Below are 19,927 nucleotides of genomic sequence, written 5' to 3'. Positions count from 1 at the left end.
TACTCTCACCTGTGGGAGTTTATAACCCTGACAACTCAAAATGAGAGCAGAACAAACAAACAAACATCACCTGGAAAAAAAACTCAGTCAGTCAGTTAGAGCTTGATGCAAACTTAAATCTGTCTTCTTCCATGGCTTCCAGGTGCATATAGACCTAACAGTAAAATAAATATCACAGATATGAACAAGATATTCCCATATTCTGATATTTTGTTATCAGTATTACAACAACACATCACTTAGCCCAATTTTATTTTATATTATTTTAATGACATTCTCATTTTGGTATAATAAACATGTTTTCAACATTTACAGAGCACCAGTAAACTGAACTTGTCAGTGTGCAAGTCAAAAGGCACACTCTCTGACTTGTGGCGAATGGTTTGAAACAACATGATAAAGGAAAACAACTTGTTAAATATGCTTCTACTATCATTAAGTTTGGCTGGAACAAATCTTGTGCAAGTGCACCAGAAATCATGGGAGAAAATTCAAGTCAACCCTATTGAAAGTCCAGTCCAGCTTTCCTGTACCCGTACTACCATACCATTTCATATGCAACAAAAAGATTAAATGTGTCTCAAAACATAGTATGTCAAATGTAGTATGCCAAAATTAACAGGATGACCTACTGCAGCCAGCATTCTTTTCTGGCTGCTCTGACCCACAATCTTCTGCAGAGCAAAAGATAAATCCCATTGATCGAAAGACTAGACAGATGATAGCTCACTGACAGATGGTAGAAGCTGCAGATGACAGTGCACTCAGATAAGTGTAACATATTATTTATTTGTGACGTTCATTTATAATTAATACACAGATAGACGAGTGTTTAAGGTGCATGACCAAGTTGTATGCAACCTGCCACAGAACAGTGCGTAATAAAAGTAAAGAGAAAAATGCGATTTAGAAGTATTTCGTCTAGTCTCTGCAGCTCTATGCAGGGTGTAAAGCGGTGTGAAAAAGGTGGCACAACAAGGCCCACTGTTGCACGTGGCAAAGATGCTATCTCTGCTTCTTCGGTGTCTCCACAGTGACGTATCTCCTCTTGTTTAAATGCTCTGTGGCGAGGCCGGGCTTATTTTTAAAGTGCCTGAAAACAAATCAAGCAAAGTAAGAATGAGAACAATGAAACATACATAGCTGAAGAGGTGATTTTAATGTCAGTGGGAACCAAGGTGGCCTGTTTAAAATGTAAATTTGTGATAATGAATAGATCCCTTTTAATGTATTTTATACAGGCACAAATCAGGACTACCATTTTAGATATAATGGGGCGGAGACTTAGGACCCCGTGAAGCCTCCAGTAATTTGGTCAAATATTAGCTGGTTACAAAACCAGCAGGTGGAACGAAACATTATATTTCACAAAACCAGACTTTGTTGTAAAACAGAAAGAAGAGAATATGGACATGACGGTCAGCCTTCCCAGTCAGCCAGACAAAACCACCACAGGTAAGAAAAACTCACCAAGTGACTTGCTGTATTAAACGTCATGTCAAATCTCTCCACCTTACTAAGCATTAGAAGCACACTGTCTACGTTACTATGGACGTATTTATTATGTTTAGCTACATTTAGCCCAGCGCACAGTTAACCTGTGTGTCTCAAAGCTGTGCTCGAACAATCACAGCTGTAACATTACACAATGTTGAAATTACTCAAGAGTTTCGTGATAACAGGTGTGTTGTTCCACTCATTATATTACATTACATTATATGTCATGTATGAATAACGATTTGTCCATATTAAATGATCGTTGTAGCCGTTGTAATCGTGCAGCGCAATAAGAGTGATACTAACAGTTGTCAGTAATATTGCTCCCGGTGTTTCAGTTACATGCCTGATATAACAGTGATGTAACTGTGTTTTGCACAGTGACCCTGGTTGAGAACAGCAGCGCCCCTGGCGGGCTGGAACTGGTTAGTTCCTACCAGACCAATAGAGTGGGCGACCCCATGGACCTGGTGGCCCTGGCAGCACAAGTACAGAAGGTGAGGACGGAGATATATTTTTGTCTTTATCAGTACTGTCGAGCGATTTAAAAAAAAATAACCTACTTAACTATGTGCTCTGTGATTAATTAATCGCATACATGAATTTTTGCTGTGAAAGTATTTGAAATGTCTCAGTTCAAGTGAATTTTGGCAGATGGGGGGAATCCATGAACAGTTGGCATAGACCTTATGGTTCAATGTCTCTTTCACTTCAGAATCAGAGCATTTTTTTCACTGTCCATATTCACACTCCCTTAGATGTCAACACTATTTCTCCAATACTCCATGTGCCAGTATAGCTGAAGTCAGCTTGTAAGTTGTGTCAAAAGATGCTGTCTGTAAAACCTCTGCTAATTGCCTGTTCCCGACCTGCGAAACTGGTCTGCGGTCCTTTGCAAGAGATCCATTTTGCAAGAGAGTTAGCACTAACATCAGGGGCTGTGTGAGCTCAGGCCTCCAGGCTCACTGCAAAATGCTTTGTGTCGAGGTGATATTTCAGGTTTGAAATACTCTACAAATGCAGAGAACAATGCTCTTGCCAACAGTTCCGTCTGTGTGGTTTGTAAATGTAAATGTTCCGTTCATGGGATAAAGGACCTTCTGGCCCGATCATGTTACAAAGCCAGCGTGGCCAGAATGGGTCAAAGGGCACCGGAATGTGATTAATCAGCATTAATTTTTTTTAATGCGTTATTTTTTCTATGATTAATTAATCAAAATTATTGCATTATTTTGACAGCCCTAGTTTGTATACTCAAAGTGTCAAATTATGGACAGTAACAGTCCTAAGAATATTTTCAATTTGTTTTTAGGGAGATGATTTCATTAAAGCCAACGCCTGCAACAAACTGACTGTCATTGCTGACCAGATCAGATACCTACAGGAACAGGCGAGAAAGGTAAGGACATCAGCAAAAACACCAGTGCACACAGACAACCTTGTTATAAATGTGCCAGTGGTACACAAATGCTGGAGTTACTCCTGTCTTTTGCATAAGATGCACAAGTGTAGACCATCTAAAAAGGGTTTTTGTGGAATGTGATCCACACAAGACAAAATCCCAAAGAGGTCATGCTCATGTGATCATAATACATGCAAAATCTCAATGGGTAATGTTCAGATTTGATGAATTTTTGCATCCTGATGTTACTTTACAGCAGCCTGTATGAAAATAGAGCAGCAGTGAAAAGAAAAAAGGAAGAGGAAAAACATTTGAGTATGTCACTTTACAAAAAAGAAGTCAAAGCTTTCAACTCAGTACACATATTTTACTTCTTTCTAGGTTTTAGAAGAAGCTAAAAGAGATGCTGACCTCCATCATGCTGCCTGTAATATTGTGAAAAAACCAGGCAACTTCTATTACCTCTATGAGCGGCCATCAGGACAAAAATACTTCTCCATCATCTCACCTAAGGTTGGTATTATACTGACTACTATCAGGTTGTTCAACTGTCTTTGATGTTATGTTGCCCCCGTGTGGATGTGCAGTGTTACAAAATGGCCAAAGCATAGGCAGTTTAGGTTGTATTTGACTTGTTGACATTGTATGAATGACATTTGCAGGTATTGACGGGGATTGTAGTTGCTATGGAATTTATAGAATGACAAGAAGCTTAATGAACAGGGAATACATAAGTTTCATTTAGAGTGTAATGTGCCAGAAAATAATGAATTACACTTTATAGACAAAAGTATTGGGTCACCTGACTAATACACCAACAGGGACATCAATGGCATTGCATTTTCAATGCACAGACACCTTTGTAGCTGTAACAGCTTCGACTCATCTGGGAAGACTTTCCACAAGATCTTGGAGTGTTTCTGCAGGAAGTTTTGACCATTTGTGCAGTAGAGCATTTGTGAGGTCAGACACTGATGTTGGCCTACAGAAAATCCAGAAATATGTACTCAAATTTTTAAAAAACACAATTTTTAAAAACACATGGTTGGCTTGTGGGACTCCTGAGGCAGCTGACGGGTATCGGAGGGCCAAGCGTGCGACAGCCCGAGCGGTTGCGGAAGCAAAAACTCGGGTCTGGGAAGAGTTTGGGGAGGCCATGGAGGAGGACTATTGGTCGGCCTCGAGGAAATTCTGGCAAACCATCCGGCGCCTCAGGAGGGGGAAGCAGTGCCCTGCTAATACTGTTTACAGTGGAAGTGGGGAGCTGCTGACTTCGACTGGGGATATTGTCGGAAGGTGGAAGGAATACTTCGAGGACCTCCTCAATCCTGCTGACGTGTCTTCCGTTATGGAAGCAGAGGCTGAGGACCTTGAGGCGGGTCCATACATTGCCCAAGCTGAAGTCACTGAGGTAGTTGGGAAGCTCCTCGGTGGCAGAGCTCCGGGTGTGGATGAGATTCGTCCTGGGTACCTTAAGGCTCTGGATGTTGTGGGGCTGTCTTGGCTGACACGACTCTGCAACATCGCATGGCAGTCAGGGACAGTGCCCTTGGACTGGCAGACTGGGGTGGTGGTCCCTCTTTTTAAGAAGGGGGACCGGAGGGTGTGCTCCAATTACAGAGGGATCACACTCCTCAGCCTCCCCGGGAAAGTCTATGCCAGGGTACTGGAGAGGAGAATCCGGCCGATAGTCGAACCTCGGATCCAAGAGGAACAATGCGGTTTTCGTCCTGGTCGTGGAACACTGGACCAGCTCTATACCCTCCGCAGGGTGCTTGAGGGTTCATGGGAGTTTGCCCAACCGGTCCACATGTGTTTTGTGGACTTGGAGAAGGCATTCGACCGTGTTCCCCGTGGCATCCTGTGGGAGGTGCTCTGGGAGTATGGGGTCCGGGGTCCTTTGCTAAGGGCTGTGCGGTCTCTGTACTCTCGGAGCAGGAGCTTGGTCCGCATTGCCGGCAGTAAGTCGGACCTGTTCCCAGTGCATACTGGCCTCCGGCAGGGCTGCCCTTTGTCACCGGTCCTGTTCATTATTTTTATGGACAGGATTTCTAGGCGCAGCCAGGGGCCGGAGGGTGTCTGGTTTGGGAACCACAGGATTTCATCTCTGCTTTTTGCAGATGATGTTGTCCTGTTGGCTTCTTCAGGCCAGGACCTTCAGCGTGCGCTGGGGAGGTTCGCAGCCGAGTGCGAAGCAGCTGGGATGAGAATCAGCACCTCTAAATCCGAGGCCATGGTTCTCGACCGGAAAAAGGTGGTCTGTCCCCTTCAGGTTGGAGGAGAGTTCCTGTCTCAAGTGGAGGAGTTTAAGTATCTCGGGGTCTTGTTCACGAGTGAGGGAAGATGGGAGCGTGAGATTGACAGGCGGATTGGTGCAGCGACAGCAGTAATGGGGTCGTTGTACCGGCCCGTCGTGGTGAAGAGAGAGCTGAGCCGCAAGGTGAAGCTCTCAATTTACCAGTCAATCTACGTTCCTACCCTCACCTATGGTCATGAACTTTGGGTCATGACCGAAAGAACGAGATCTCGGATACAAGCGGCTGAAATGAGCTTTCTCCGCAGGGTGGCGGGGCGCTCCCTTAGAGATAGGGTGAGGAGCTCTGTCACCCGGGAGGAGCTCGGAGTAGAGCCGCTGCTCCTCCACATCGAAAGGAGCCAGTTGAGGTGGCTCGGGCATTTGTTCCGAATGCCCCCTGGACGCCTTCCCGGGGAGGTGTTCCGGGCATGCCCCACCGGGAGGAGGCCCCGAGGAAGACCCAGGACACGCTGGAGGGACTATGTCACTCAGCTGGCCTGGGAACGCCTTGGGGTCCACCCGGAAGAGCTGGAGGAAGTGTCTGGGGAGAGGGAAGTCTGGGTATCCCTGCTCAAGCTGCTGCCCCCGCGACCCGGTCCCGGATAAAGCGGAAGAAGATGGATGGATGGATGGAATTTTTAAAACAAAATGGCCTCTACAGGCAAAAATCAGTATTTAGTATGACGTCCCTTGGCACTGAACACATCTTGAACTCTTTTGGGGAGTCTGTCTTAAAGTCTTCTAAAGTAGTCTTCTGGTACATTACTTCAGTGCTTCCCAGAGTTCGTCTTTAGATTTAGACTGTCTTTTATTTCTTTCTCTGTTCAGGTGATCCCATACTGCCTGTATAATATTCAGGTCTGGATTCTGTGGATGACTGTCAGTATTTTATCAGCTACTTACCAAATGGATTGTTATCCATTGTTATTGTTATTGTTATGGATTGATTGTTGGATTGTTATCATGCTAGCATCATGTTACCATGCCAAAACAGGCCAGAAGGAATGGCATGATGAATTAAAACTTCTCTGTACTTTTTAACATTCATGATCCCATCAATTCAGACAACATTACCAACACCAAAGGCAGAAATGTACCCGCAAACCTGGACAGACCCTCCACCATGTTTGACTGAAGGCAGAAAGCACTCATTCTTGTTCTCTCTCTAGCTCTTCTTCTCAAATATTGTCAGTGATTGGACCCAAAAATCTCAAACTTGGATCTGTCACTGCATAATACACTTTTCCACTGATATCCAGAGTTGTGGGTTTGTGAACTAAGATCTTAATTTCTGTCTTTGACATGTGAAAAAGTGCTGCTCATCTCACCAGAGTATACTTTCTTTGTCCACTCTTGAAGGAATGGGGTCCAAGTTGCCCTCATTCTTTTGTTGGTGCATACAAACTTCAACATGACATGTCCTGGACCCCTATAGATGAGGTTGAGAAGAGGGACTCGGAGATTGCCATTCTGGACAAACTTCTCAGCCAGCAGACTGCCTTACCACCCTCCACAGGACCCAACTTCAAGGGGCTCTCTGATTAGAGGACTGCTGGACAAAAGACTGGAATTTTATAAGGACACTGTGTGGAAGCTAACTCTAGTCTTAATGGACATTCTATTAAAGTGACAAAAATCCATACATGGGTTGGAATCTGATATCAAAGGATCTGTCACAAAGCATCTCAGTGACTTTAAGTGCATAATCTCCTGATCCTGAAACAGAAAGTTGTAGAACTTTCTGTTTGTATACATATCAGTAGCTGATATTGGATGTACACGGTCAAAACCTAAAGGATGCTGTTTGAAATCTGAAAAATATCAAACTGGGCTACTCTGGCAAGCCTGAGCATTGACTTTTTAATGTTTAAAAATGTTTACTTTTATTATTATCTTTTATCAAATCTGTTTCACCCTTTTGGTTATCTTTCCATCAATCATCATGGCTATGAAAAGGTGCCCTGACATTTTTTGTAAACAAACAAAAGTTCTGTTTATATTCCATGTTTTTCACCAAAAGGCATTGTGTGTATCTGGGAGGGGGGTTCATCAACCCGATAAAAAGCAGTCTCTGCAAAACTTTAATCTTTTGTTTTTTTTAATGATTCGCCATTTACATCCATGTTAGCTGCTGGCTGCATTGTTCTTCATTGCCTCTGTTGATGTGTTTCCAGTAACAGCTGGAGATCAGCACATAGCATAAAACCAAAACCAGGATGTGAACTGTGTGTATGATTTTAAAAAGAAAAGAAAGAAATGTGGACACCATGTTGCTCAGTAGTGGTACTAGTGGTTAGAAAGTTCACAGGGTGCCGTTAATGTGGCCTACATTCAGCTGTTTCTGGAACTTAGATTTATATAGCAGGAAACTTTGGTGGAGCCATCTATCAGTGAAATCCTGTGCAACTTATGAGATCAATTATATATTTTGTCTTCATTTATAAACTGCAACCAATAAGATGTGAACTGTTTTGACTGTATTTGGTAAATAGAATGACAAAATATTTAATTTTACAGATTTGCTAAATTTAGGGACAGAAGTTTCAGAACTTTATTTTAAATCAACTGTTTCCAAGCAATTTAAGTTTAAGTAGAACTGGAGTTATTAAAGTGATGAGAAATACAAAGATTTTGTTAAAACTCTGCTTTTCTTTTAAATTCAAAACAAAACCATAAGATGCATCACAGTTAGGTGTGAGTGTTCTTCTGTGAGGATGTGATTGTCAGTAAATAAGAATTTATGTGAGGCAGAAGCTGCCAGTTATCTGTGGCGATGTTGAAGTGCACAGCATCTTGCTCCAACCTGATCTTCAGCAGCATGTGAGAGTGGGGTGGGAGGAAGATGAGCACTTTGAACTCTTTTTCATCACGCGGGTCTGATATAAGGTATGGGGAGAAGTGTTTCTCCACCAAGGTGATCAGAGCTGCCTCCTTCAGCTGGCAGCAGAACAGGCTAATCGCACAATCCGACGGGTCCTTCTCTCTGCGCTCAGAGCTCATCTCATCCCATAAATCCTCGAACAAGCTCAGCTTGCCATGTCGTCCCCAGGCTGGGGGAGCAGGCGGAGATGTGAAGACCTGCTGGAAAGACACACGGATGTCCGGCAGGATGGTGAGCCAGGACAGCCCGTCCTGGGTGGTGAAGATAGCGCTGGCATGGAGGGTAGTGGGGTAGGGTCGCCTGGGTTTTAGCCTCAGTCTCACCTTGGGTGGTGGTCTCTCTCTGAACAGACATGGGACGCTGATGTCGCTCAGTTCTTCATAGTGGTCATCTGTGAGGTTGAAGCGCAGGCGGATGCTGAAGAGCTGATCAAAGCGGGAGTCATCGCCTCCAATATGAGTCAGCTGGTAGTTTAAGATGATTTCTGAGGCAAAGCCAGAGTCATCAAACTGAGCTCTGTAGACTTCGAGGACTGCTTTCGCCTCTCCCAGGCAGCTCTCTGGCTCATTCTGGCTTTTGTCACTTTCTTGATCAGTTTCTTCTTGTGGCTCAGGATGGCCCTCAATCAGCTTGAATATGGCTTTCTCAGTTTGGTGAATGGTTAGAATGCCCGTGAGCCCCTCGCCTTCGGCCATGATGCAAGACAATGATCGCTTCTTGACCTGCTGCCCTCTCTCAGCCAAACCCTGTGCCAACACACCAGCCAGCTTCTCTCGGGACAGCGTGGTCAGGAGAGTGTAGTAGAGGCGGCTGTGGTCCTGGATATCGATGTCTCCATAGTGGCAGGTGAGGTGCTGAAGGACGTCTGCCAGGGGAATGAGCAGGGAGTCCAGGCTCGGGTGTACGAGGAGGTGACGGCAAACCCTCAGCAGGTTGTTCCCCAGACACCAGTCACCGCTCGTACAGAGGGAAGAGGAAGATGAAGTGCTGACCCTGGCCAGGAAGCTGAGCGTGCTGTGCTGGAGGATTTCTCCTTCTTCTGCCACTCTTGCTAGCATCTTGAGGTGCCAGCTGAGGTCTTGTAAGGTGAGCTGGGTGAGTGGGGCCTCAGTGATGACTCTCTGGAGACTCTTCAGGAGCCCTACAGCCCAATTGGACTCAGTGATCTGAGTCTGGGTCTGGTCTGCCAGGTTAATGAGGTGCGGGGCCAGGTAGGTGTGGCGGAGGTAGAGCTTACAAAGCTTCTCTGCCAGGTTGTTCGAGTAGCGCTCGATGTGGCAAAAGTAGAAAAGGAAGAGGAAAGCAGCTCTGAAGAAGGTAACAATGATCTCTCGGCTACCTCCATATTCCACAATGTGTAGCAGTGAGCAGAGGTGTTCAAAGAGGTAGGCCAGACCCCTGCCCTCCTCCCCTTCCCCTTCCCCTTCCTCCTCCAGGTGGACCAGAGACAGCAGGTTGAGGCGGGCCAGCATAGTGTTGCTGTCGTTGAACACAGTGGGCACCAGAGTCGAGGCCAGTCGTGGTGTCAGCAGCACAGGGAGGGTCTCGTCACCATCACCGCAGCTGATTGGCCGATTCTCAGGAAAGTGCAGTATACAGTCCATGTAGAAAAGCCTCTCTTGTGTACTCAGCAGTGGGTGCTGGGATAGCACGACCAGCCGCTTTAGCATGAAAGCTTCATCTTCAGCGCTGAACAGGCTATCTGTGAACGCACACTTCATCAGCAGAGTGGTGTGAAGGAGGCAGACCTGGAGGGAGGCAAACAAAGACTGACTATCATTTGCTTCCTTGCTGTGAATTAGTCAGGAAGACTGATACCACTCTGGCTTTGGTATGGTAATTATGAAACTGTAGCTAGCAGCTGGTAAGCTTAGCTTAGCATAAATACAGTACAGTATATAGGGGGAAACCACTGACTGGATATTAAGATGGACAACATGACAGCCGCCCAAAAGTAAAGCCAAAACATCTTTACTGCCATCAGGTGGCTGCCTCCAGAGTAGGTTATAAATCCCTCCCCCTCAATGTTAGCAGATGGGACATGACCCAAACTTAAAATTTTAAGGTTTCTGTTATTTTAGGTCATTGATGTGTGGTAAAGTGTTAATTTTACCGACAAGTTAGGTTTCAGTAAGTTATCTGATGTTGTAAAAGGGAGGTGAAGGGAGTTGGGCGGATGTATGAGCAGGAACTCAGTACCACGGTTCCATTACGCAATCACTGCTGCACAGACTCTGGCTCCAAATGATGTCAACAGCAGAAGATGGCAGGCCTTGTATTTGGGCTATTTTGGCTTCACTTTTGTACAGTGGGATAAAGTGTGGACATACCATCCATCTCCATAAATATCAAAGGGGGAAGACAAACACACCACTAAAAATTATTATGAGGTATTTCTATAGGCCAAAACTTCAGGTGTTACCAGGGAAACAGAGTTACAGCTTTCGAAAAAAACTTTCCATTTTGATTGCAAAATGCATGAAAACATAAATTAATGGTCTTAATTCTTTTTAATTATTTGAGGCAATAAAAGTGGGTGCTTCCATAAAGGCAACTGTCCTCTGCTGTGCAGGTTAGTGTTAGGGTTAGCAGGTTCTAGTCTCCATGTCGTCCATTAAATCCTGATAATAGACACCATGCAAACACAATATTTTCTACTGTACCTGCTTCACATTAAAAGCACCCATCTGGCTGAGTGACTTTTGTTGTGAAGTCGCTCCCAAAGTTCGTGCTACTAGAAATGGCACGTAGCTCATTAAAAATGTGTCTGCAAAAACAGGATCACTGTCATTTTCTGAACTTTGCATGCAGAGAACAGTTTCAAATGTTGCATGGTGAAATGAAACTGGCAGCCAGATCTTTGAGAACAGATGCTGACTATTTTTAAATGTAATTTTTCAACACTGTGAGCACTACTAACTGAATTCAGTTCACATCCACAGCAATAAAGTGGATGCAGAAAGTGTTTGGATCATTTTTTTAAACTGGGGTGAGACAAAAGTCCTACACAGAACATCTGCTCATAAATAGCAACAAATGATTAAAACACATGGACACTCTTTTCTCTACTTCATTTCACGTTCTAACCTCGCTTGTGCCCAGCAGTCGCAGCAGCTGTGATCTGAGTACAGATGGAGGGACACCAGGCACCATGGCAACCACTTCTATCAGTCTATGTAGCAGTGCAGCCTGACACAGAGGAGTGAGGAGGTAAGACTCCTCCAGGAGGCAGGACAGGACTGAACGCAACTCCTTGCAATCAGGCCCTGTCTGAAGAGTGGGCACTGTACCCATGGGTCCAAGGACAAGGGAAGACAGTATGGCTGAGTCCTCATTATTGATCGGGCCCAAGTCTTGCTCTGCTTCCCATGCAGCTGATGTATTTCCTCCCAGAAGAGCCTTAAGATGCTCAGCAACAGCTCCAGGTTCCTGGGTGAGCTGATACACAGCATTCCTTAACACCAGAGTATGAAGTCCTGCACAGGCCTGATGGAGCCACGAGGCTTCTCGCTGCCTGAGCCCACTTAAGAGCTCAAGGCGCTGGGAGAGAAGGCCTGGAGAGCAGGCCTCCAGCTCCCGCAGGCAGTCACAAGCTGTGGCTCGTAGGGAGCGAAGGGCACCATCACCTTGGAGATCAGTGGTGTCCTGGGCTATCTGAAGGAGCAGGTCCACGAAGTCCTGAGATGCACGGGAACGACTGCTCACGCAGCAGGTGCAGACAAGCACAGAGGTGAGGGCTAGTAGGAGCTGACAACGAAACTGGACAGACTTGGGTGGACACTGGATGAACACCGACATGAGTTCCAGGGCTGTCTCCTCACCCACTGAGTCTGAGGTACACAGCAGAGTTGGGTGCTCACATAGAGGGGACAGCAGGAGCACCTGGAGTGGGCGATATGCAAGAAACATGGACTGTGATCACAATGCTATAGACCAGACACGTTAGCTAGAAACTGAAATCATCAGCAAATATAATAAGAAATACTTAGAAACTTCACAGAGAGAGAGAGAGGGAAAGAGAGTAATCCAAACAAGAATACAGTTAAATGATTTCGGAGAAGGTGCACAGGTGTGTTCACGTGTGTTACTACTGTCAATCACTCCATACATAATGGAGTCTCAGTTTCCCAAAGCCCATCTTCATATTATTTATTTGGTCAGTCCAAAACCCAAAGAGATCCAGTTTGTGAACACAGAAGAACAAGAAAACCATCCACTATTTATAATTTAGAAGCTGGAACCATTGGGGATTATTTTATGTTGTCTGACTGTCATAAACAACAACACGTTCTGACTAAAGCTGATGTTCTCTGAATAGCCTCATGAATTAGCACCGGGCACAGAATGCAAGCATTGCAGCACATTTATAAACGATGGACTGGAGATTAAATTATTGCACATTTCACTGTTTTCAGTTTTTTACTTTATTCATCCATTTATTTATTTTACCTTGACACTGTAACTGGCTCTATCATCTCGCAGCTCACGGAGCAGCTCTGCCAAGAAAGCCTCAACTGTTGTCCCGGAGAGGAAGTGAGACGGACTGCGGGAGAAAGCAGAGATCCTCTCGGCCCAGTTCACCGCCATTACTGCTCAAATCCCAGTTATCTGCTCAGTAATTCCGTCCAAAGTCATTGCAAACACTAAACGATAACTTAAATGAAACAAAGTTCTCCCAGGACGCAAGGGTATACCACTAACTTCCGTGTTGTGTCACGTGCACGTTGAGCGTTAACAAAGATTGTCTGTAACAACAGATGACCGATGACAGGCTACGCCAATGGCATGAAACGGTATACACTTCCTGTTTTCTAAGTGGGCGTGGTTTCTCCATCCCCATCGGTCATTTTAACCATAGAGATAATAAATGATATATTATGTCTGTGATTTTAACGCTATTACATTTCTGAGGTCTATTGGCTATTCATGCACGAACAATTCAACACTATATATTGTCCTCCATTTAAAAAATATTTTTACAAATTTTATATTGATGCTCGTTTTTATTTACTAGCGTATGCTCGACAGACGACCAGACCTCGCGAGATTGTGTTTCAGAGAAATCTGATGAGTCTGTCCTAAAAATAATGACTTTTCAGTGTCAGAATGATGTGATATGTGGCTGTGGACATTCGGTCCCCTTGGTGCGGAGCAGGGATATAATTGTCGTCCAATAAACCATTATTTCATCTAATTTTCCTTCAAAATTTGATTGAGTCGGACATATGCCTGGCTTTATGACTAATTATGAGAATTGATCCTACTGCAGAAATTAAAGATAATTTGTAAAGCAATTAAAAGAAGTACAAAAACAAAAGGAAAGAAATCCGTTCACCCTTTCAGTGGGAATTGGTGTAAGGTCTTTTATTCCAGTATATACTAGAAAATGTGATCAGAATGAAAATGATTTATGTTATTTTTCCTTCTCGTAAAATAGCTGCTATTTTATGTTCTGAACTTCCCAGGTATACACTTCGTCGTACTTGTTCCTTCGCTGTGTTCATAATGTTGTTGTAATTAGGGCGGCAGGGGGCGCGGCTGAGCAATGTAGCAACTCTCTCATAACAGAAGAAGAATAAAATTACCAATCAGATGCGTTTTTCCAAACTCAACTAGGAAGTCCCTTTAAGGCGCCAATTTTGTATCGGTGAAATTGAAATTGTCTTGTTGTGTTTTGTCTGGTTTATGCGAATTGCTACAATGACTGAAAACACCTTCCCTGTGTACAGTGCGGATGCTATAGTGAACTTTTATCGAACAGAAGTTCTCACTGGTCAAGAGGCAAAACACTTTACCAAAAGCGACCTGACTCCTTCTCCAAAGGTAACGTCCGTTCACTGATGATAGCGTCTGTTGACTGAAGTTGAGGATTTGACCATGATGAGCACGTCTAAACGTTTTGACAGAAAGCAGTGACACGTTAACGTTAAAAAGAAAGATGAATAACCTGAAATGCTGTAAGATTTGATATCTTGTGTGAGTGAAAAGGACCAGATATAGGAAAGGGCTTTTCTCCATTACAGTTTTTTTGTTTTCTTTTTGTGTGTATACTCTGTGAAAAAGATTGCATGGATTACTGTTTTGTTTCCCAAGAGAATTAGTTTTTGTTTGAAAGGAACGTGAAGGTAATGACCACTTTATTTTAAAATGCAATATAAATGTAACAATGTAAACAATGTAACCCTAAACCTTCCTGACTAGAGAAACAGTAAACAAACAGAAAGTGTATACAGTCCATAGTGAAGTCACAGAAATGCTGCTTACCTCAACAATAAAACAGGATGCATTTATTTAAGTCTCTTTGTTTTATAATAAGCGATTATGAACCGACATAATGCAGACATTATGTGGACTGAGCCTGTGATTTTAGGTTTTGCGCTCTGTGAGTGAGGACAGGAAACTTGTCGAAAGTGTCGAAGTATGAATACTTTCACAATGCAGTATATACGTATCATATCTATATAGTTATCACTAATAATTATCATTGTTTTGTTTTCCAATTGCCCATAAAATAAAATTCTCCATGTAATCACTCAATGTCTCACTCACAACACACAACAATATATTCAAAATACAAGTACTTCAAAAGCATACTTTAGTACAGTAATAGAGTACATTGTACTTCTACTGTATCACTGGTTATTCTGAATTTGGACACTAAGATTTTCATTTTACCTCAAATGTATATTGGTTACAAATATCAGTTATCAGTGTCCCTGATCACTAATCACATACAAACACTTTGTATTTATCATATTGAAAGTTTGTTGTGAAAACAGAATATTAAATCCTCGGGTGTGCATAAAGTACGGCCATCGACTTCTTTTTAAAATATAGAAATGAGAAATTTTTCATTTGGAAGAAAATACATAACATGCATGCCTACCAGCTCATAACAACAACAGCAAATTCATTCTGAACTATTGTGATAAGTGATTTATTGTTTTAGTTATTTTTTGAGAATCAAACAAAGTTCTCTGGTTCTTTCTTCTCCAATGTGAGAATTTTCTTGTCGCCCTGGACTGTAAAATTGTTGGTGTTGCTACATTTAAGCGTTATTTTCACTATAAAGTAATAATTTACTGATTATTTTAATGATTGAGAGTTTTGTTTGTGACATATCAGAAAATAGTGAAAGGGACCCAAAGTCCAAAGCCCCCAAACAATTCATTTTAAAATTAGTTATAAACTGTCAGCATTCAGGCACACGAGATGCTTTCTGAGTTTCACCCACAAGTCCTCTATGGTGAGAGAAACTTCAGATCATGAACACATTAACAGAGCTGTTTTCTCTCCTCAGCCAGAGGCAGTTCAAACTTTGTACATGAGAGTGTTGCATCTCCTGTATCGCTTCAGACCGGAGTGTCACTCCATGGTAAGTGCTGCGTTTGTTGCTAACATGAACCTGTTTATATCCAAGCTGGCAGCACGGTGGTGCAGTGGTTGGCCCTGTCACCTCACAGCAAGAGTTCTGGGTTTGAGTCCCGGTCTGGGCCCTTCTGTGTGGAGTTTGCATGTTCTCCCTGTGCCTGCGTGGGTTTTCTCCGGGTTCTCCAGCTTCCTCCCACAATACCAAAAACATGCACATTAGGTTAATTGCCTACTCTAAATTGCCCCTAGGTGTGAGTGTGAGAGTGTGTGGTTGTCTGCCAAGCTTACATACAAGTTCATTAAGGAACTCTTGATCTCGAGCAGTTTCATGTATTTTTCTTTCCTATTATAGTGTCATTATGAAACAACAACAACAAATGTTTATGTAGGGAACGATGTGCTGATAGTCGTTGTCTTTCCTTGTGTAACAGGTTCCACTTTTGGAGAACATTCAGTATCCGGTGTACCATGAGGGGGCAACTGCTATCACCAGTGTCTACATCCGCATGTCAGTTCTCTTCCTTTTTCTCCTGGATGGAACACAACATGAACTGAATGCAGATTCAAAGATGATGCACATTTCTCTCTACAGTGTATCCATCTATTTCTATCAACACTGTGTATGATTTATTTTTTCCTCAGGCTGCAGTTCCTGCCTATGTGCTTGGTGTATGACTTTTCACTGAATGACCTCCTTGCTCCAAGTAAGTATTTCTTTATTTTTTAAATCTGGTCAGTGGTTTTTTGTTTTTGTTTTTTTTTTAAACTATATCACACATTTGCGCATCTGATGAACTCGTCAGATAAAAACTTGTACTGGCCTCGTTCTTCCTTTACAGAGAAACAGAGGACTCTGACCATTCTGAGTGCCATCATGAACTTTCTTCATTTCCGGAAGCAGAGGATGGAAGTGATCCTGGAGAAGCAGGCCAAATTTGTATGTGAGATTCATATACTCGTGTGTGTGTGTGTGTGAGTGGGTTGCACATATCGTAAAGGTCACCCTCTCTGTTGTTAGAGGTCAGACATGGACCGGCTGCAGGCTTACACCAAGGGCAATTTAGAAGCAGAGAAGAAGATTGAGATGCTGATGTAAGTCTTGGATTACTATTGTCTTGTTTTTGGCGTATTGCTGCTTCCATCTTCTTTAATGTGAGGTTTTTGCTGCTTGTTTGAGATCATTTTAAATGTAATGTTTCTGGATTTCGGACTGTTAATCGGACAAAAGCAAATGAAGAGGGACATTTAATGGTGCGTTTTATTCCATTCTTAAGACTGAACAGTTAATCATTTCATTGAAAACATATTGGGCAGGTTAGCTGATAGTTCTGATTTTTGGTTGCAGTCTTAAAATACTTGAATGATGATGTTTGTGTGGTCATTTGAAAACAAATGCCATGATTACAAACTACTCATTTCACAGTTAATCGTGTTTTCATTATCATTAGCGCTGGGTTCTTCCCACACGGTAAAGAAAAGTGAAAAAGATGTTCTGTTTTCCTAAACATGAAACTTGTAAAAATGAATTGATCATATGAGCAGAGTGATAGATGTTGCTGAACGGAAGGTAAGAATTATGATGTGAATGTAAACACATCCCTACACAGAGCTCCCTCTGTGCCTGTATGTCACAGCCTGCAAAACAGCTCGCTCCAAGCGTTTCTTAATCTGCTACCAAAGTAGTTTGTAAGAGACTGCAGCAAGATCTCTGAACTGTATTTATGTGTGACAGTGAATAACTAAGGCTGCACAGACAACAGGAAAATCAGTGTAAACCTAATCAACTCATTTTTCTTTCTAGTTCATAAAAAGAGACAAACTATGGAGGGAACAATAATATACAGCATAGTGTACAATATGTAATGGAAAATAATGAATATAGGCAGCACCAGTATGTTCTTCTCCTATTTGAGCAGATGTGTTCGTGTCCATGCACTTAGAATGTCATGTCGGTGTAATGAGCAACTGTCCCAATACTTTTGTCTATGTAATGTATTTCTGCTAAGATGTCAAATTGTTTGGAAACATAAGTATGGAATTTTGCAAAGGGGAAATGTGTAGAAGCCAGAACATAATGAGATTCTTGTCCTTTACGTTTATCAAAATGACAAAAGTATCCCTTTGCACACTTTCCCACATGTTGCCGTTTGTCATCGTTCAGGATTATCCCTCCAGAACAGCAGGCTGAGGCTGACGAGCTGGCAGCTGCTCTCTCTGAGCTGCAGGCCAGCACCATGCATGAATGCCAGGAAGTGGTATGTGGTTATGAAACTCTAAACGATTAAACCTGCCGTTCCATGTGCTCTCAGGTGAAATAAATGCTCTCCTTTCAGAATGCTAAAAATGAGAGCATCGCAGAGTGGAAAAGCAGCATCGCAGAGAAGACTCAGAAACTGGTATGTGACATTGGAACGCCATTGCAATTTTCTGAGCAGGAGTGCGCACAGAATGAACACAGCGTCTGAACATTGTCAGGAGGATCAGTGTTCATGTGCGTGCTGTTTGCATGTGTGTGTGTCAGGCCCAGGTAAAGGTGGACCTCAGCAACCTGAAAGAAGACATCGGCAAACTGAAGTCTCAGATTGTGGAGTCCCCGGAGGAGCTGAAGAGTCAGATGGAGAAGATGAGGGAGAACGTCAAGAATATTAAGAATTCCATCGTGAGTAGGAAACAAACTCCGAAAAGTTTGGAGATTAGGCTAGACTGATATGTGGAGCCATTTATTCAGCTGTGCGATGCTTTTGATGGCGCCGATTTCAGGAAGAAACAGATGAGCGTGTGGTGGAGCTGCAGAACATGGTGCAGGGCGTGACGCACACTGAGGCGGAGATCCAGCAGATGTACAACCTGCTGCAGGACCTGGAGAGCAGCATGAACAACAGCAAACAGCGGCAGGAGGAGGTATGAACAGAGTGAACGTGCACTGGATCCACAATGAGCCCTGATCAGTGCAACCCCAGCACACACATCATGGTCATTTTGTTGGATGGAGCAGTAAAGAAATAAAAACCTAAGAAGAACTTCAGGTCACTTTGGACTCTGGGGAACTGTGATGAGCATTTTTCACAATTTTTGAACTATTAGTCAATTAATAGAAAAATAATCAGTAGATTACTCAGAAATGAAAATAGTTTCATTGCAGTCCTGTACTATGCCAAAGGTAAAAGCAGTTTGTTGCACATAATTGCTAAGTATACATGATCTCTGAATCCTCTGAATCCCATCAGTACACAAAGACATATAAAGTTGAAGTAATGAAGTATGTTTATGATACGACTCAACAATTTCAGTTCTATATTTATATAAACTTTGGGAATGTTTTGAAATTGGTCCATTAGATAGCCTCCGCCGGCAGCCACCAACACAGCTGCAGTGGCTGCAAAATAATCCTTGAGGATGACTCTGATTGTCCACTGAACGTGCAATGTAAATAAAAAAAAGAAGAAAAAAAAAAAAAATAAAAAAAAAAAAATATATATATATATATATATATATATTATTTTGACTACTTGCATTCAGGTGTCTGACAACATGACAAAGGATTCCTAAAGAGAAAGATTAACTGCAACAAGTCACCTCCCACAAGATTTCAGAGCGAGACAATGTACCAGCACATACTGTTAAATTTGGTGGGTGGAAACACTATGGTCTTTTCTTTTCAGTTTGTCATTGTGCAGTTATGCATTATCAACCATTTGTGTGTGTGTGTGTGTGTAGCACCAGGAGTTGACGGCTCAATATGAGAAGAAGCAGAAAGAGCTCAAGAACCTGTACATCGAGGAGAACCAGTTGAAGCGAGCTCTGGCCATGAAGCTGGACAAAGAGTCTAAACAGAACATCCGCAGGCAGAAGAAGAGAGAGATGAAGGAGCAGCATGTTCAAGATGTGTTGGGGTATTTCATATCACGATCCAATACAGTCTCAAGGAAGGAAGTCAATGATACTGCTCTGTGATCTTAAAGTTTAACACCAAATGTGACCTGTTCTCCAGGCAGTGTAACCAAATCCATCAGAAGCGTGAGGAGATGGCTGAAAGAATCCAAGAGATCTCTGGTGAGACGCAGCAGCTGAAGGCCAAGATCCAGAGCCTGAGAGACGTCTGCAGCAAAGAGACGGAGAGAGCTCAGGTACGAGCGGGACACCTGTCTGTCTGTCTGCCTGACGCCCCCACGTGTTATCCTCTGACACTAACGTGTTTCACTCCATTGTGTCCAGGCTCTGTATGACACCCTGTCCACTTCAATGGATGAGCTGCACAGAAGGATTGAGATGCACATTGTGGACCTGAAACGTGATGTCACCAAGATGTCCGCAAACTTCTAAACGGATCATTTTACATGTTCGTCATTGTATTACTGTGTGCTATTACTTCTCTGATATGTCTGTTTTTACTGTTCTGACCACTTGTTTCCCTTTTCACCTTTTACTATTTAAAATACAAATAAAAAAAACTACTAACTAATGAAAGTATATGCTGCCG

The 19,927-nt window shown here is 43.1% G+C and overlaps 3 protein-coding genes across 3 annotated transcripts; 2 read left to right on the top strand and 1 right to left on the bottom strand.

Moving 5' to 3' along the window:
- Positions 1–1,285: 1,285 nt before the first annotated feature.
- On the top strand, positions 1,286–7,280 carry c3h1orf50 (chromosome 3 C1orf50 homolog). The gene is made up of 5 exons (XM_046380419.1): positions 1,286–1,455; positions 1,879–1,994; positions 2,810–2,896; positions 3,281–3,412; positions 6,555–7,280. Exons 1-5 carry the CDS (start codon positions 1,407–1,409, stop codon positions 6,738–6,740), a joined length of 570 nt encoding a protein of 189 aa, XP_046236375.1. The 5' UTR covers positions 1,286–1,406; the 3' UTR covers positions 6,741–7,280.
- ap5b1 (adaptor related protein complex 5 subunit beta 1) lies at positions 7,276–12,845 on the bottom strand. Its single transcript, XM_046380398.1, has 3 exons — positions 12,526–12,845; positions 11,164–11,958; positions 7,276–9,824 (listed from the first exon to the last, which is right to left on the bottom strand). Exons 1-3 carry the CDS (start codon positions 12,661–12,663, stop codon positions 7,884–7,886), a joined length of 2,874 nt encoding a protein of 957 aa, XP_046236354.1. The 5' UTR covers positions 12,664–12,845; the 3' UTR covers positions 7,276–7,883.
- Positions 12,846–13,669: 824 nt separating this feature from the next.
- Positions 13,670–19,914, top strand: nuf2 (UF2 component of NDC80 kinetochore complex). Its single transcript, XM_046380407.1, has 13 exons — positions 13,670–13,899; positions 15,377–15,451; positions 15,879–15,955; positions 16,090–16,151; positions 16,287–16,384; positions 16,466–16,539; positions 17,609–17,702; positions 17,781–17,843; positions 17,969–18,106; positions 18,208–18,348; positions 19,165–19,340; positions 19,439–19,574; positions 19,663–19,914. Exons 1-13 carry the CDS (start codon positions 13,762–13,764, stop codon positions 19,768–19,770), a joined length of 1,380 nt encoding a protein of 459 aa, XP_046236363.1. The 5' UTR covers positions 13,670–13,761; the 3' UTR covers positions 19,771–19,914.
- The last annotated feature ends 13 nt before the right edge of the window (positions 19,915–19,927 follow it).

The sequence above is a fragment of the Scatophagus argus genome, chromosome 3, assembly GCF_020382885.2.
Source record: "Scatophagus argus isolate fScaArg1 chromosome 3, fScaArg1.pri, whole genome shotgun sequence".
Taxonomy (NCBI): Eukaryota; Metazoa; Chordata; class Actinopteri; family Scatophagidae; genus Scatophagus; species Scatophagus argus.
The sequence above is the reverse complement of the archived record's forward strand: the minus strand, read 5'-3'. Positions and strand labels throughout refer to the sequence as shown.